At 41.8% G+C, this 16,959-nt stretch overlaps 1 protein-coding gene across 4 annotated transcripts in view; it reads right to left on the bottom strand.

The window, feature by feature from the left end:
- The window catches only part of EML1 (EMAP like 1), a 171,393-nt gene that overhangs the window by 40,149 nt on the left and 114,285 nt on the right, over positions 1–16,959 (bottom strand). For 2 of the 4 annotated variants that reach the window (XM_069465295.1, XM_069465294.1), the window contains exon 4: positions 8,171–8,302. In XM_069465295.1, coding sequence (XP_069321396.1) covers positions 8,171–8,302 — 132 coding nt within the window. Of the gene's footprint in view, positions 1–8,170; positions 8,303–11,628; positions 11,703–16,782; positions 16,786–16,959 lie in introns of all 4 variants that reach the window. The other 2 variants (XM_069465296.1, XM_069465292.1) reach the window with 2 other exon arrangements.

Here is a 16,959-nt window from a genome sequence, read left to right as displayed (position 1 = left end):
ATGTGTATTTCTGGACTCCTCACTTAATAGTCTCAAAACTAAAACAACATAAAGAATATTAGCACTTATTTTAAAATTTATTAAACTATAAATGACCCCATGGCTTGAAGAGTAAAACGATTTTCTTAGTAAAAAGATGCTTAATTTAAGTCACCTGATTTCCAACACAAACTGTTTTGAAATCTAAAATGTGGTATTAAATTTGCCTACCCATAGGTGGTGCTGTTTACTTAGTTCTTCAATAAATGGTGCTGGGAAAACTGGATAGCCACATGTAAAAGACCGACACGGGATCCACACCTTCCACCTTTCACAAAAATCAACTCACGGTGGATAACAGACTTACACCTAAGGCGTGCAATTATAAGAATTCTAGAGGAAAATGTTGGAAATACTATTCTAGAGTATTTCCTAGGGACCCCAAGGGCAATCACAGCAACAACAAAAATAAAATAAATGGGACCTGATCAAATTAAAAAGCTGCACAGCCAAAGAAACTATCATGAGAGCAAACAGACAACCTACAGAATGGGAGAAAATATTTGCATGCTACATATCCTACAAAGGGCTGATAACTAGAATCTATTTAGAACTCAGGAAAACCAGCAAGAAAAAAATCAAAGAACCCTATCAAAAAGTGGGCAAAGGACATGAACAGAAACTTTTCAAAAGAAGACAGAAGAATGGCCAACAAATATGAAAAAATGCTCAACATGTCTAATCATCAGGGAAATGCAAACCAAAACTACAATGAGATATTACTTATCAACAGTGAGAATGGCCTTTATCAAAAAGTCCCAAAACAATAAATGTTGGCGTAAATGTGGAGAGATAGGAACACTCATACACTGCTGGTGGGACTGCAAACTAGTACAACCCTCTGTGGAAAGCAATATGGAGATACCTCAAAGTGACACAAGTAGATCTACCATTTGATCCAGCAATCCCATCACTGGACATCTAACCAAAAGAACAAAAGACATTCTATAATAAAGATATCTGCACTCAAATGTTTATAGCAGCACAATTCACTATTGCAAAGATGTGGAAACACCCCAAGTGCCCATCAATACATGAGTGGATTAATAAAATGCGGTATATGTATACCATGGAGTACTATTCAGCTACAAGAAACAATGGTGATCTAGCATCTCTTGTATTATCCTGGATAGAGCTGGAACCCATTCTACTAAGTGAAGTAGCACAAGAATGGAAAAACAAACACCACATGTACTCACCATCAAATTGGTTTTAACTGATCAACACCTAAGTGCACATATAGGAATAACATTCATCGGGTGGCGGGCAGATGGGAGTGGGGAGGAGGGGATGGGTGTATACATACATAATGAGTGTGATGTGCACCGTCTGGGGGATGGACACGCTTGAAGCTCTGACTGGGGGGGGGGAGGGGGGCAAGAGCAACATATGTAACCTAAACATCTGTACCCCCATAATATGCTGAAATAAAAGAATACACAGTTCTTAAACAGCTATGTTTTTAAATGAAATAGAGTCCTGCACTACAATAACGACCTTTCGGTCAATGACAGACCGCACACATGATGGTGGTCCCTTATAAGATTATAACACCGTACTCTGTACCTTCTCTATGTTTAGATGTGCTCAGACACACAAATACGTCCCCGTGTCACAGCTCCCCACGGATTCAGCACAGGAACCGCATGCACGGGCCTGTGGCCCGGGAGCAACAGGCCGTACCACATACGGCCCAGGTGTGCAGGGGGCTACACGGTCTAGCTTTGTGAAGCCCACTCTATGATGCTCACACAACAACACCGTCACTGAATGAGGTACTTCTCACAACGTATCCCTGATGTCAGGGGACACCTGACTGTGCACAGTATCCTTTTGTTCATTCAACAAATATCTATTGAGCAGCCACTGTGTGCCAGGCACTGTGCAAAGTACTAAGACACACAGAAGTGGCACAGCTCTGCCTCTGTCCGCCCCCCAAAGCTTAAGGGAGGGCAGGGGGTGCGTGGGTGTGGGAGGAGGGAGCAAGAGCTGCAGGTAAAGGTAACACAATCTGTAAAGCACCTGGCTCAGACTAGGGGCCTGGGAAGCTTCCCGGAGACAGGAGCACCCTAACTGAGTCCTGAAGGGTGAGCTAGAGTTTGTCCAAACATTCGCCGTCCTCCCTGCCGCCTCCCCCCGAACTCCACATACATACAAATGTCATTTGGGAGAAGGAAACGCCCCCCACCCCCTTACTAAGTTCTAGAAGGTGTATGCCTTAGAATAATTCATTAAGCTATGCATTTGTTTGTGTGTGGTTTTCTGTAACTTTGCTTTATTTTACAATAAAATAAAAAGATTTTTCTAAATATGCTGTCTTCTCACTTTAGCCTGGCACTTCTTTACTGCAGAAGGAGCTTGATCACCTTTTCATTGGTTAATCGGCTAATTGTATTTCCTTCTCAGTGAATTTTCTGTTCAGATCCTTTACCCGTTTTTCTATTGTGTTATCTTTTTCTCTCTGGTTTGTGGCGAGAGCTTTGAAAACTGAGGAAACTGACCCTTCAGTTATAGTGTCATGAACATTTGTGGAGAGAACGAATCTTTTTGTGCTTCTCCTTCCTACTCTCCACCAAGCCTTTCACTACTATTAATGCGTTCTGAACACAGTTGGTGCTCAACAAGTTACTCAGGCCTGTGGAACTGAATGAGCAAGGGGACCAAAGAAACTTTCAGAATTTCTGATTCCTCCCTTTTCAGGCTGGGGTAAAGCAGAAATGGGAGTTGGGGAATTCCAAAATGTCCCCAAGATTAAAGGCACTTGAAATCTGGGGAGTGGGACGAACGAAGGTGTGCAGACAGCAATTCCCATACTTTAGGGTAGGCATGATAATGCTCGCAGCTGCCCCTCAGGGAGCACCAGCCGTGGGCACACTCCGCACCTGGGACTCTACACGATCTCATGCGATCCTTGCTCCAACCCTGTGAGACAGGTACTGTTTTCTCAGTCACTGAGGAAAAACCCCAAAGAGATTAAGAAAGTTGTTGACAATCACACAACAAATAGTGGCAGAGTTGGGATTAAAACTTGGTTGTGGCAATAAAGCCCCATTATTTTAATCTTCTTTTGTTATACTGACTGGGTAGAAAGATCCTTCAACAGACGTTTGAGTATCTCCTCTGTGCTGAGCACTGTTCTAGTTGTTGGCCTGGTCTGACAGGATTGGAAACATTAGGAACACCTATTGGTACCTAAACGTCCAACCAAAAAAGTACCTTTGGCTGGACACATGACATCTAAAATAATGTCACAAGAGTATATTTACTGACCAAGACGTGCCCATACAGCAAATGAAGGTGGGGATTACAAAACACGCAGAAGGATCCATGTATGTCAGGATTATAGACTATGCTCATACAACACCCTGGAAATAAAGTCCAGGTGGGAATGCAATACGGGTTATTTGTGAGTTCGTGCTGTGGTGAGATGCCAGTGATTCTCACTTCCTCCATTTTGTGCCTCTGGGTTTCCTAAGACATGTTACTTGTGTATAAATAAATTATCTCAGAAAAGAAAAAATCTTACTGGGGAAAAGTGTGATGTGTTGGGGAGGTCTCGGGATCAGGGCACGGGAGAGGATGAGGAGCCAGTGGATGAAGGGCCTCGAACCCCAGGCCACAAATCAAGATTTAGATCACACCATTTTGCACTACATTAGATAAAGCGGAGGAAAAGCAACTTTGAGCCTTGAGCACCTTAAGGTGAAATAGTCAAAAGACCGTTTCACCGAATGCCAGAGCTTCAGAAAGGAGGGCTCGGGGCGCCTGGCCCCCCGGCTCTCACAGTCTCGAGGAAACCACAGGGCCGCGGCACGCTGGTGCTCACACAACACAGACGGGCACCACGCCTGGGAACACGTCTCACTTGAGAACATTTTCGTTAACTTGAAGTTTTCTTTTTTCGTATTTGTTGACTCCAAAGATGGGCAGTTTATACGTATGTTACAACAAAGTTTCCAGCAGATGGCTGAAACGTGTCCTGCTCTAACAAAATCAGCTCATTATGACAACTTTTACATGGAAACAGTGCCTTGCTTACAAAGTTGACATATCTCATTCCCCTCAGAATTAAGGGGGAACCAGTTTGATAATTGAAACACTTTATCAATCTAGCAACATCTAACATAAACTGTGCTTCAAATAAGTAGCCATTTTTTTATCACTATAAAATACTTCTTTAATTTAAAAACTTTCCCTATCAGATTAATATACTGGCTACATTTTACAAGTCTTCCATGAGAATGTTATTGATGATTCCCTATTTAAATTTAGTAAGTACTTCATGACATGAATAACTATATAATTATTAATATTCATTTACCATCAATAACACATAAATGAAAATATTGCAATGCCATATATTGCTTTTGTGTTTTTTTTTTTTTTTTTTTTTTGAGACAGAGTCTCGCTCTGTTGCCCTGGCTAGAGTGCCGTGGCATCAGCCTAGCTCACAGCAACCTCAAACTCCTGGGCTCAAGTGATCCTCCAGCCTCAGCCTCCCAAGTAGCTGGGACTACAGGCAGGCACCATCATGCCCGGCTAATTTTTTCTATATATATTTTTAGTTGTCCAGATAATTTCTTTCTATTTTTTTTACTAGAGAGAGGGTCTCGCTCTTGCTCAGGCTGGTCTCAAACTCCTGACCTTGAGCAATTCTCCTGCCTCAGCCTCCCAGAGTGCTAGGATTACAGGCGTGAGCCACTGCGCCTGGCCAACTTTTGTTTTTAATGGAAGTTTTGTCAGTGCAAAGATTAAAAGCTGTTAAAATGTTGTGGCTGCTGTAGAGTCTTTTAAAATGATAAACATTCTAAGATAAAGGTCTACCATGTCACAAGAAAATGTTAAATCTAGTGACCATTTCTAAAGAAAATGAGATGCAGGAGCAAGATGACTGAAACTGTCACAGAGGGTACAGTTTTATGACAGCAAAACATAATTATTTTAAAATAAATTGTATCTTGAAAAAAGCGAATGTTTAGGACTTCACAAACACTTATTTTGTGTTCAATAATAAGATTTGTACAATTTATATGGAATGGCTTTATATTTGTTTTAATTATTGAGAAATGCGTACATGCTTATGTGGAGTTGTTTTTCTTGAGCAAGGGGAGCCTTTTTCTAATTTGTGCAACAGTGCCACATGTGCTAACAGCAGCTTTGCACAGGGTGTGTGAAAAGTCATAAGCTTCATAGCTAATGATCTGTAACTGATACAAGTTCAAGCACTGCCACGTGTGACTGATTTGCTTCTTCTACAAAGCAGGACAGATTCGAAGTTATGTCTCTGGTGTCAGCATTCTCACTCGCTTGCATTCCAGTGAGCTTTCCGGAGTACAGACCGGGACTCCGGAACAGTGGGCAGAATGGAATCACGCACAGCCCTCAGACCAGCTACCTCCTGATGCCAACTGGGAGAATCACAAGGATTGATAATAATTTTCCACAGGTGGATTTTGTCAAAATCCAGGTTGCACTCATTGGACTGCATCACTTATGTGAATGTAATTTAAAGCAGGTCATATGAGAAAAAAGACTAGTCACACTTCAGATGTCATCTAGTGCCTTCATCTTACAAATGAGGAAAATAAAGTTTGGAATTTTGGAAAGGCTCATAAATTATTTTTCCCTGCTTTGCACAGTCTCTTTTTATAGCAACTATCGTAGCGATGATGACCACTGACCGAGCGCCAAGTACTATGCTGGGCATTTTCCTATGAGTTAGCTCATTTGTGAGATTCAAGGGAATTAGGTTTAAAGTTCCTAAATCACAGAAGAAAAAACTGATGTTTGGAGAAGTTAAGGCAGAACTGGTTTACAAACCCAGATCTTTCTTTTACTGCAGCTCCTGCACCCTTTCCATTGTCTTGATCCCTGCGGTAACCAAACAAGGACAATCTTTTAAAACGCAGGGCAGCCTACTAGGACAATGAACAAACGCTAGTAAATGACGGGGATGAGACCGTACAATCTTGAGACCACTGAATGCAGTAATGTTTCAGAAAGGAATTTGGTGGGGCCCCCTCCCCACATCTTTCTTTGCACAAGCCAGGTCCCCAAGACAGGCATTTCTCAGCAAGACTCTAGCTCTGCTTTGGTGCTGGGTGAAAGCAGCCCAGGAGTGGGGCTGCTCACATGGGAATGGAGAGGAAGAGGTCAGGCAGCCACTGAGTTGCCAAGTTGACCTTCACTTCTACTGCTTCTTAGATGCTTCTTTCTGTCTCAGTTACTGCTGCTGTTATTCCTAGGGGCCCCTTAAAGGTATCCACCAGCACCAGCAATTACCTAAGAGAAGATGTAACTCCCTCCAAAAGCCCCCTGGTATGTGCAACTCAATCAGTTCTGTGCTATGCTGGCCTCGACCATTCCTGGGTTCTAATGAGACAAAGAATTTGTTATTATCATTATTATTGTACATATTTTTTGAGACAGAGTCTTGCTCTGTTGCCCAGTGAGAGTGCAGTGGCATCAGTCTAGCTCACAGCAACCTCAAACTCCTAGGCTCAAGCAATCCTCCTGCCTCAGCCTCCCGAGTAGCTGGGACTACAGGCACATGCTACTACCCCCACCTAATTTTTTCTATTTTTAGTAGAGATGGAGTCTCACTTTCACCCAGGCTGGTCTCGAACTCTCAAACTCAAGCGATCCTCCTGCCTCGGCCTCCCAAAGTGCTAGGATTACAGGCGTGAGCCACTGCATCTGGCCAAGAATTTATTTTTAAATGGACATGTTTAGTTGCCTGAATTCTTCTGGGGAAATGATTAGTAAATTTTCCCAGTCTCTTATTTCCAAATCAAAATTTCCTACCATGGCACTTTTCAAAAATCCCTTTGTAAATATCTTTTATGGAAATATTTACCCAGCACATTTATCAAAGCCGTAAGACTTTAAAGATAAAACAGATCTGGAGTTTACACAACGCAGATTCTTTTGGAAATTCTTAATAAAAATCAGATGTGCAGGGGAGGAGCCAAGTTTTTAAGAACTGCCAAAATGTAGACATTTCAGGTCAATTTCCAAGCTTACCCTAAATTCAGAGAAGCACCTTCTACTAACTCACACTCTGTTGCCATTGAGTAGTCTAAGTTAGAAGACAGAACCCATACCAATGGTTTTTGAATTTGTTAATTGCTCGTGGACTTGAGCTGCTACAGATGTGAGAAGTGTTTGTATCTTTTCTACATAAGATATTTTTTAGGAATAAAACTGAAAAAGAGTTTAAGCTTTCTTTATGGGACTGAATTGCAACAATGGATTTACAAACTTGGAATTTTTACAGCCTATGGGTTGGAGTCAATTGCTTTATGACTAAGCCTTCTCCTTACATGAACATTTGGGAAAAAAAAAAAAAACATGTTTGGCCTCGGAAGCTGAAATGTCTTCCTAAGTTTTGCTAAACAGAGAGATTCAAATTAAAGTACAAAGTTAGGTAGATACAGAGAAACTGATCTCACCTACATAATACACTATGTAGATATAAATATATTATGCAGACAAAAGACAAGCTGCTAAAATGCCAAAAAGCAGCTTTCAAGAATAAAATGTTACTATTAGTTTCACAGTTATTTATCATAATCCATTATTAAATAAACTCATAGAAAAATTCAAAATTCAGAGTAAGTATATTTCATATAACCAGAAAGAAAAATGGTTCATATTTCTGATGTTAGTATCAATATTAAAAATAGGCTCTGACAAATCATAAAATTGCAACTTTTCACCCACTCTGTCTCAGAAAATACTGCTGACAAACTTAAGACAGTCCATTAAAATTAATTTTAAAACGTCAGCGGGGTGCAAGGAAATATAAGGTGCTCCGTATGGAAATTCAGAATGGCTCTCTGAGTTCCACGTACATGGCACTAGGCAAATTCTCAGGAAATACTTTGTCTACACAGGGTGCTGGGAGTTCAGGTTAGTTTTTCTACCTGGACGATAATTTGTCTGAAGTGTGACTGGCAGCTGCCCTCAAACGGCTGCTGGATCAGCACCCACAATAATCTCAGCAGAAGGCCTGAGCCCCCGAGAGAGCTTCTAGCTTGTCTGAACACTGGGGACTCTTCCGATTCATCTCTGGGCACGAGAGATGACAAAATGTCTAGACCGCGGGGGCCAGCAGGTACACCATCCTTACCTTTCACTGTTCTTTTTGCCACTTGAAGAACTGCTGGTGGAACCCGTCCGAGTCCGGTTTCCCTTGGAGTCCCCATTGCTCTCCCTGCGACCACCAGGAGACACTCGTTCCGAAGAGCTGGTCCGCTTGATGCTACCAAAAGTGCATGAAAGTAAATGATGATGAGATCCTTAATGTCGAGTTTTATTTTACTGCTAAGTATAAAAATATATAAATAGAGAATGTCATACTTCCACGTGGATATTCAAAAGATAGACTGGTTCAAAAATCCTAATTATAGAGATCAAAAAAGCTTCTCAGAACGTCACTTGGAATCACTCTCTCTGCTCACTGCCTTTGTAATCGAGGCAATTAGCACAGTTCAAAGTCACACAGAAAAGGGAAAAGTTAAGATCCCCAACAATGCTGTGTGAGAGCCCTCGAGGGGCTTACAGGGAAGTGATCCTGCCCTTGAGTAGGCTTCAGTCTAGATAGTGGCGCCGGACCAGGGGTGATGCTGCCCCAGGAGACATCTGGCAATGTCTGCAGACATGTTAGGTTGTCACAGCTGGGGGAAGGGCTGCTATTAGCATGTAGTGGGTACAGGACAGGGGTGCTGCGAAACCTCCGACAGTGCCCAGGACAGCCCCTACAACCAAGAGTTATCCATCCCGAAATACCAATAGTGCCAGTATGGAAGAACTCTGGCTAAAGGCACCCGTGGGACAAAAACAAGTAGGATGCCAAGGTAACGATAAAAACATTCCACTGTACGTGAAATCTTTGCTTAGTGGTGGTGCCCACGTAAGTGCTCAACTTCATTCTGTATAACCAGAGGGGCTAGAGTGGTTAGAAACCTGGGAAGGGAGGCCTGGGAAGGCTTCCTGAAGACTGAATTTCTGGAAAAGATCAAGTGAGTGGCTTGATGTATTCTTATCACAAAGGTGGGAAGCGCGTGCTATAGGAAAAGGGATACCCTATACACGGGTAATTCACAGGCATGAAGGGTAAACCAGAGACAGGCCCCAGGATGAAGGTGGGTTGTTCCCCTCTTAGAGCATGCTATGGACTGATGTCTGCATCCTCCCAAAATTCATGTTGAAATCCTAACCCCCAGAGTGATGGTGCTAGGAGGTAGGGCCTTTGGGAGGAGATTAGCTCATGAGGGTGGAGCCCCATGATGAGATTAATGCCTTATAGGAGGGACCCCGGAGAGCTGCCTCGCCCTCTGCCATGTGAGAAGACAGGCAGTCTCCAATCTGGAAGAGGGCCCTCCCCAGCACCTGACCATGCTGGTACCTGATCTCAGACGTCCAGCCTCCAGAACTGTGAGAAGTAAATGCCTGATGTTTATAAGCCGTCCAGTCTATGGCACTTTGTTACAGCAGCCCGAACTCGCTAAGACAGAGCATGTAACTATGTCTCTGCAATTTTTTTTAATCTTCATCATTAGTCCACACATTTCTTGAGATCTTATCACGTTTATCACTTTGCCTCCTTTGCAGGGCCTCATATAGAAATTTGATGCATATTTACAAAATGAAAGGATGAAATAAATGGAAGTATCACACATTGATCCTGTCACAGGAAGAGACACGAACTGCTATTTTTGTTTGTTTTTTTAAGAGACTGGGTCTCACTCTGTCACCCAGGCTGGAGTGCAGTGACAAGGTTATAGACGAACTGCTTTAATGTAGCACCTGCTCTGTAAGCAAGAAGTGGGGGGGAGGTTGGAGCCAGTCCAGGGCTGTGGCTCTGGAAAGAGGCACACACGTGGCAGAGGCTGGCCTGGACACACAGAGCTGGAGGTGTGGCTGGGTGAAAATACAAGTCTGCAACTCATGAGATGGCTCGGGACAGGATCTGCCCATCTGGTGCGCACTGAGCCATGCACGGGGAGGAAACCACCAAGGCAGGGGAATGAGAAAAGCCCGCAGGGAAATAGTGGTTTTTTAAGATGTGGGCTGAGAAACCACCAGGGGAGTCTGGGGTAGCAGAGACACCAGGAGAGGAGTGGTGGGCGAGCCGGGCACATGCGCAGCACGGTGATGGTGCCAGTGCCTTGCAGAGTGGGTGAGGACTGGCAGTGAGGGAGCCTCAGGCTGAGGCTCGAGTGAGCACAGCTCCAGCGGAGACTGCACAGCCCACCTCGACAAGGGGTGCACAGGAGCTGGGGGACTTACGACAGCGAGACTGCTGCCACCGCCGAATTCCAGGGCCCTCATCTCTCATAGTTACAGAGCACGCCTCCCACACGGGCAGCTCCTGCTCAGCTCCTGCCTGGCGGCCAGTGGCCCTCTCTTCCTTACCTTCCTTTCACTCTCTCTTTCTCCTCGGTCTATTCCTCCCTTGGCCTAACTTTCAGTCGTCCTTGCTCTGTGACTCCAACCGTTCAGTAAATAATCTCTTAGCATGTTTTTATAAACCTCACGGTGTGTTGGCTTCTGAAAATGTACTTCACTCTCAGTGTGAGCAAATGTAAATAAAATGACCACATGAATGAATAATTTATTTTAATACGCTTTCTGCCGTCTGGTAACCGAGGAAGCTCTGCATGTACAGCAGAATCTTACAACTGCAATCTGAATGGGTGTGCCTTGAAGGCACAATGTGAGTTTTTAGAATGCTCAATTTGGGGATAAGGAAATTACAGATCTTAGGAGAGCATTACATTTCTGAAATTTGGGACTGAAGTCTAGAAATTACAGAAACATTTGTGCTTCAAGTTCAAGATGTCCCAATGACGAAAAACATCAAGCTAATTAAATTTAGTGGGATTCTTTTCTGCCAAGTATCTACACGAGGCTCTGAAGCACACTTTGCCCTGCCCGGCTGGCAGGGCCCAGGGAGACCCGGCGGCAGAAGGCGGCCGGGAGCACGTTCTCTGGGGTGTCCCTAGGGGAGTTCACAGCGAGTTCATGGCAACTAGAAGAAGTGTGCAAAACACCCTTAAAGAGCTGCAAAACCATGACTGTTAGTCGATCATAGCAAACACTGACCGATTTTCTAATAATTAACACTCAGCCAGGTGGCTGGGAGAGTTAGCGGGGACATCAGTGACAGAAGCAGCAGCAGCAGCTAGCGCACACTGAGTACTCTACATTCTACGTATACTGTATTCTTTGATTTAAACCTCACAAATCCCCTGCAAAAATATCATTATCCTCATTTCACAGAGCAGGAAACAAAGTCAGGGATGTGAAGCAACTTGTCTGAGGTTAGGGCTCCTGGCAGGGCTGATCACTCCATCTGATGCTCCCTCTGCTGGGCCACCTGAGACCACCTGCAATTTATGCAACCCCGAAGCACACTCATTTTGGAGGACCTGTTGAGCCCCTAAAAAATCCATAAAGGTCAATAATTAATACAGTCACATGATTTATGACTTGATGAATGGTAGGCACTGCATAAGACTTTTAAGCTACTGTGTTAAAAGGGAGATAAAAACTATCAGAGGTGCAGCTGAAGTTACACAATACATCTAAGTTCCCTCCCCTGGGTGTCCATGGATTCAGTCTGCCTGCACTGAGAAGACACACAGACCTGTCCAACCCATGTGCAAGAGGCACGGAAACAAAGAGGAGTAAACACGAGCGCCATAATACAACCATGGAAAAATAGTCCAATAAGCCCCAATAAATTGCAAGATGCGTACATCACAAAGGAAAAACATTTTGGTTTGCATATGTAGACTTGGATATAATCCAACAAAGTTCTTTCAAGATATTTGTCTATTCCCACATTTGCATTAAAATGTTGAACTTAAAAAAAAATCTTACTATTATCCTATGCATAGAAAAAAACAAGACATTTCCTTTTGAGAGCCAAGGGCTCTTACGAATTAAAGAGGATTTGCTAGGTCTCAAAATGAGGGACAGAAAATAAAGCTTGAAGACCAGACATTGCAGTAACAAGGGCAGCCAGAGAGAGCAACGCTGCACACTCGCTGCAGGGAGCCTCCTTAAATAACCAGCGGGGAATAGCAGAGAAGTTACGTTCCCTCTGGACAGCAAGTGAAATATAATGCTCTTTATTTTGAAAGTGGCAGAAGTGCTGGCTTGTGAGAGACTGTACAACAATGCAGTTGTTTTTTAGTGTTTAAGGCGAGTAAAGTATTTTTGGTGTAGAAATGCAGACACACCATTCTTCACTCCTTTCCCTTCTGCACTCTGCCCCCACAGCCAAGACCAAACCCTGATAAGTTCCGAAAATAAAATGGTTCTTTATATTACATGTGCATTCAACAGTTTTTGCCAATTTTAGACATAATAAAGTTCCTGCAATGGAGACTGGTGACCAGAGGAAAACTGGCTTTCTTCTGGTGATTAGATGATAACTCCAAGCATACGAAGATATTACACAATGTTTTTCTTTCATCCTGTGATTTGGAATCAAGAATTGGTCTTCCAAAATTTTGCCAAAGGATCCCAAACTTTTATTAAATGCAAAGCAGAATAGAAATCTGACAGGTAGTTCTGATGTGTGACCAGAGACTTGTTGATGGTTTCATTTGTCAGACAGCTGGGGTGACTAACACTAGAGACAAACAATTTTCTGCTCAACAAATACTTATTGGGCATCGACCAACATACTAGGCGCTCTGCTGAGCACTGGAGAGTCAACAGGGGACAGCACCTACCTGGCTTTTGTCCTGCAAATTATGAGATAATTCTGACAGCCTGAGATAATGCACTTCAAAAATCAAATTAAGAAACATTCTTAATTTGTCTGAAAAAAACCTTTGTGGCAAATCCAAGTAATTTTTTAGGAAAGCTGGTGGTCTTAGAGAATCTTAGAGAATTCCATATGGCAGGGAGGAAAAAGGTTTTTTCCTGTAATGTGAAGCCAACTACCTGAGCCAGAGGGGAGGACTACATCACTTCTGTTAAAGTACCAATTGCTCTTCCTTTGTTCAACAGGGTAACACTTCCTCCTCTATTTTGCTACTAAGAATAGACTCAAAACATGGATTCAGCACCTACATTTCAATGAATTTGAATAATAAATATATTAGAAATAATTTTTAAAAATCAACTGAAGTCAGAGTTCATTTTTCTCTTCTTTAATATGTCCCATCATACATCCAGCATTGACTTCAGCGCAGTTACAAATGCTGTACTTCTAACAAGTGGAACTATTTTTCCAAAGGGCCATTGGCTGCTTGTTTGGAAGCAATAGATGTTTACCATTCTATCTCACACTTGTCACAGAGCATTTTTAAAATAATGCTTTCTGTACCAGTTGTGTCCTTTTGAACTCTATTCTCATAGCTCCCCCCTACTGGAATGTGCTACTCAGGAGCTGAGAGAATGAGTGGCTGTCTCCTTTTTGAGCCAGTGGAAACGTCCCTCCATTGTCAGCCTAGGCATCCCACTGAGCAAGGTATGACCTACAATGTCTTCCCTGGATTTTCAGCCTTTTTTCTTTGACTAATGGAAACAAAGCTTTTCCCAAGGATTCCAAATCAAGCCCTCAATCGAAGTCTTAATTGGCAACACAAAGCACCACCACTGGGTGCTGGACTGTTTCCAAAGGGGATTTTGTTCTTAAGCACTAGGCTGAAAAACCCCAGAGAAAAGAAAACAAACACATACCTATCCACACACCACATACGCCCCAACTCATTTAATTTGGAACTCTGATTACAGAAAAATTCCTACATGGTTGTAAACATATTTGAAATTACTTGGAAGTTATTTTAATTCTAATATTACCCAGCTAGCTCCTTTCTGTTTTCAAAATTCTCTTCTAATGAGAGTTCTGTAGGAACTTTACCACAGAGTAACAATTAGATGCTACTGTTCATATTTCCAACTTCCAAATGGCTGGGAACTCACATTCACGGAAGCCCATAAAGGCCAGAAAAAACCCCAAAACAAATGAATCACTACACTCTCAACTCAAAACCCAGAGACTTGGACACTCAAGTCTAGAAAACCATGACTCTGAGCTGGCAGCTCTACGCTGACAATAGTTTTACTTCTGTGGTTAGATTCAGAAAATTTGTTTCCCATGCTTATCCTAACTGGAATAAATGTTTCAAATATTAGAACTAAAAATATAGTCTTTCAGGAATTCTAACAATCATGCCAACTAATCCTATGAGGTCCAAGAAAACCATAAACAGTCAATTAAGTTATGGGCATTACTGCAATACAGCAAAGTTACCTTGGACTTCTGCAAAATCAAAGACAGCAAACATGTATGACATATGTTCTCAGGAAGAAGGAAATGAACTAAAACTAGAAATTACATCTACATTTCAATTCTTTTATTTTTTGCTCTGAACATTTTTTCTTTTATTTAAATTCCAAATATATAAAGATATAAAGTTCTATTTAAAAAAAATAAAAGGAAAAAATTTCATTTCTTCATTAACTACAGGCACACCTCGGAAATATTGCAGGTTTGGTGTCAGACACTACAAAAAAAGTGAATGTCACAATAAAGCAAGTCACACAAATTTTTTGGTTTCCCAGTGCATATAAAAGTTATGTTTACACTATACTGTAGCCTATTAAATGTACAACAGCATTATGCCTAAAAAGCAATGTACATACCCTAATTTAATAAAAAAATACTGTGTTGCTAAAAAATGCTAACAATCCTCCGAGCCTTTGGTGAGTCCATCTTTTTGCCAGTGGAGGGTCTGGCCTTGGTGGCTGCTGACCGAGCAGGTTGGTGGTTGCTGAAGGGTGGAAAGGGTGTGGACATTTCTTAAGACAACAATGAAGTTTGCAGCATCAAATGACTCTTTCTTTCACAAAAATTTCTCTGTAGCATGTGATGCTGTTTGATAGTATTTTACCCACAGTAGGAGCTCCTTCAAAATTGGAGTCAATCCTCTCAAACTCTGCCACTGCTTTATCAACTAAGTTTATGTACTATTCTAAATCCTTTGTTGTCATTTCAACAATGTTCACAGCATCTTAGCCAGGAGTAGATTCCATCTCAAGAAACTACTTTCTTTGCTCATCCATAAGAAGCAACTCCTTATCCATTAAAGTTTTATCATGAGATCACAGCAATTAAGTCACATCTTCAGGGTTCACTTCTAATTTTAGTTCTCTTGCTATTCCTACGACACCTGAAGTTACTTCCTCCACTGAAGTCTTGAAACCCTCAAAGTCATCCATGAAGGTTGGAATCTTCTTCCAAACTCCTGTTAATGTTAATATTTGACCTCTCCCTCCTTTTTAACAGCATCTAGAATGGTGAATCCTTCTCAGGTTTTCAACTGACTTTGCCCAGATCCATCAGAGGAATGACTATCTATGGCAGCTATGGCCTTATGAAATATATTTCTTAAATAATAAGACCTGAAAGTCAAAATTACTCCTTGATTCACAGGCTGTAGAATGGATATTGTGTTAGCAGGCAGGAAAACAACATTAATCTCCTTGCACATCTCCATCAGAGCTCTTGGGTGACCAGTACATTGTCAATGAGCAGTAATATTTTGAAAGAAATATTTTTTTTCTGAGGTCTCAACAGTGGGCTTAAAATATTTAGTAAATCATGCTGTAAATACATGTGCTGTCATCAGGCTTTATTCCATTTATAGAGCACAGGCAGAGTAGATTTGGCATAATTCTTAAGGGCCCCAGAATGGTCAATGAGCATTGGCTTCAACTTAAAATCATCAGCTACGTTACCCCCTAACGAGACAGTCAGCCTGTCCTTTGAAGCTTTGAAGCCAGGCATTGACTTCTCTTCTCCAGCAATTAAAGTCTTAGACAGCATCTTCTTCCAATAGAAGGCTGTTTTGTCTACATCAAAAACCTGTTGTTGAGTGTAGCCACCTTCATCAATTATCTTAGCTAGATCTTCAGGATAACTTGCTGCAGCTTCTGCATCAGCACTTGCTGCCACTTCACCCTGCACTTTGATGTTCTGGAGATGGCATCTTCTATTAAACCTCATGAATCAACCTCTGCTAGCTTCAAATTTTTCTCTGCAGCTTCCCCACCACTCTCAGCCCTTACAGAATTGAAGAGAGCCAGGGCCTTGCTCTGGATTAGGCTTTAGCTTAAGGGAATATAGTGGCTGGTTTGATCTTCTATCCAGACCACCAAAAGTTTCTCTATATCAGCAATAAGGCTGTTTAGCTTTCTTATCATTCATGTGTTCACCGGAGTAGCATTTTAATTTCTTTCATGAACTTTTCCTTTGCATTCACAACTTAACTGTTTGGTGCAAGAGGCCTAGGTTTTGGTCTATCTTGGCTTTAGACATGCCTTCCTCACAAAGCTTATTCATTTCTCGATTTTGATTTAAAGTGAGAGATATGGAACTATTCCTTTCACTTGAACATTTAGAGGCCATTGTAGGGTTATTAATTGGCCTAATTTCAATATTGTGTCTCATGGAATAAGGAGGCCTGAGGAGAGGGAGAGAAATGAAGGAATGGTTGGTTGGTGGGGCAGTCAACATTTATTAAGTTCACTGTCTTATATGGGTACAGTTTGTGATGCCCCCAAGCAATTACTATAGTAACATCAAAAATCACTGATTTTAATCACCATAAAAGATAAAATAATGATGAAAAAGTTTGAAATATTGTGGGAATTACCAAAATGTGACACAAAGACATTAAGCGAGCACATGCTGTTAGAAAAATGGTGCCAACAGACTTGCTTGATGCAGGGTTGTTATAATTTTTGATTTATAAAAAACATAATATCTACAAAATACAATAAAATGAAACACAATAAAATGAGGTATACCTGTATTTGCTACTATAAAAAGTCAATCTTGAAATTAAACAACTCATTTTTAAACAATCAATAATGGTGAAAGAAGAAATCACA

This window comes from Eulemur rufifrons, chromosome 2 (assembly GCF_041146395.1).
Source record: "Eulemur rufifrons isolate Redbay chromosome 2, OSU_ERuf_1, whole genome shotgun sequence".
NCBI lineage: Eukaryota > Metazoa > Chordata > Mammalia > Primates > Lemuridae > Eulemur > Eulemur rufifrons.
This window is presented reverse-complemented; position numbering and strand designations above follow the sequence as displayed.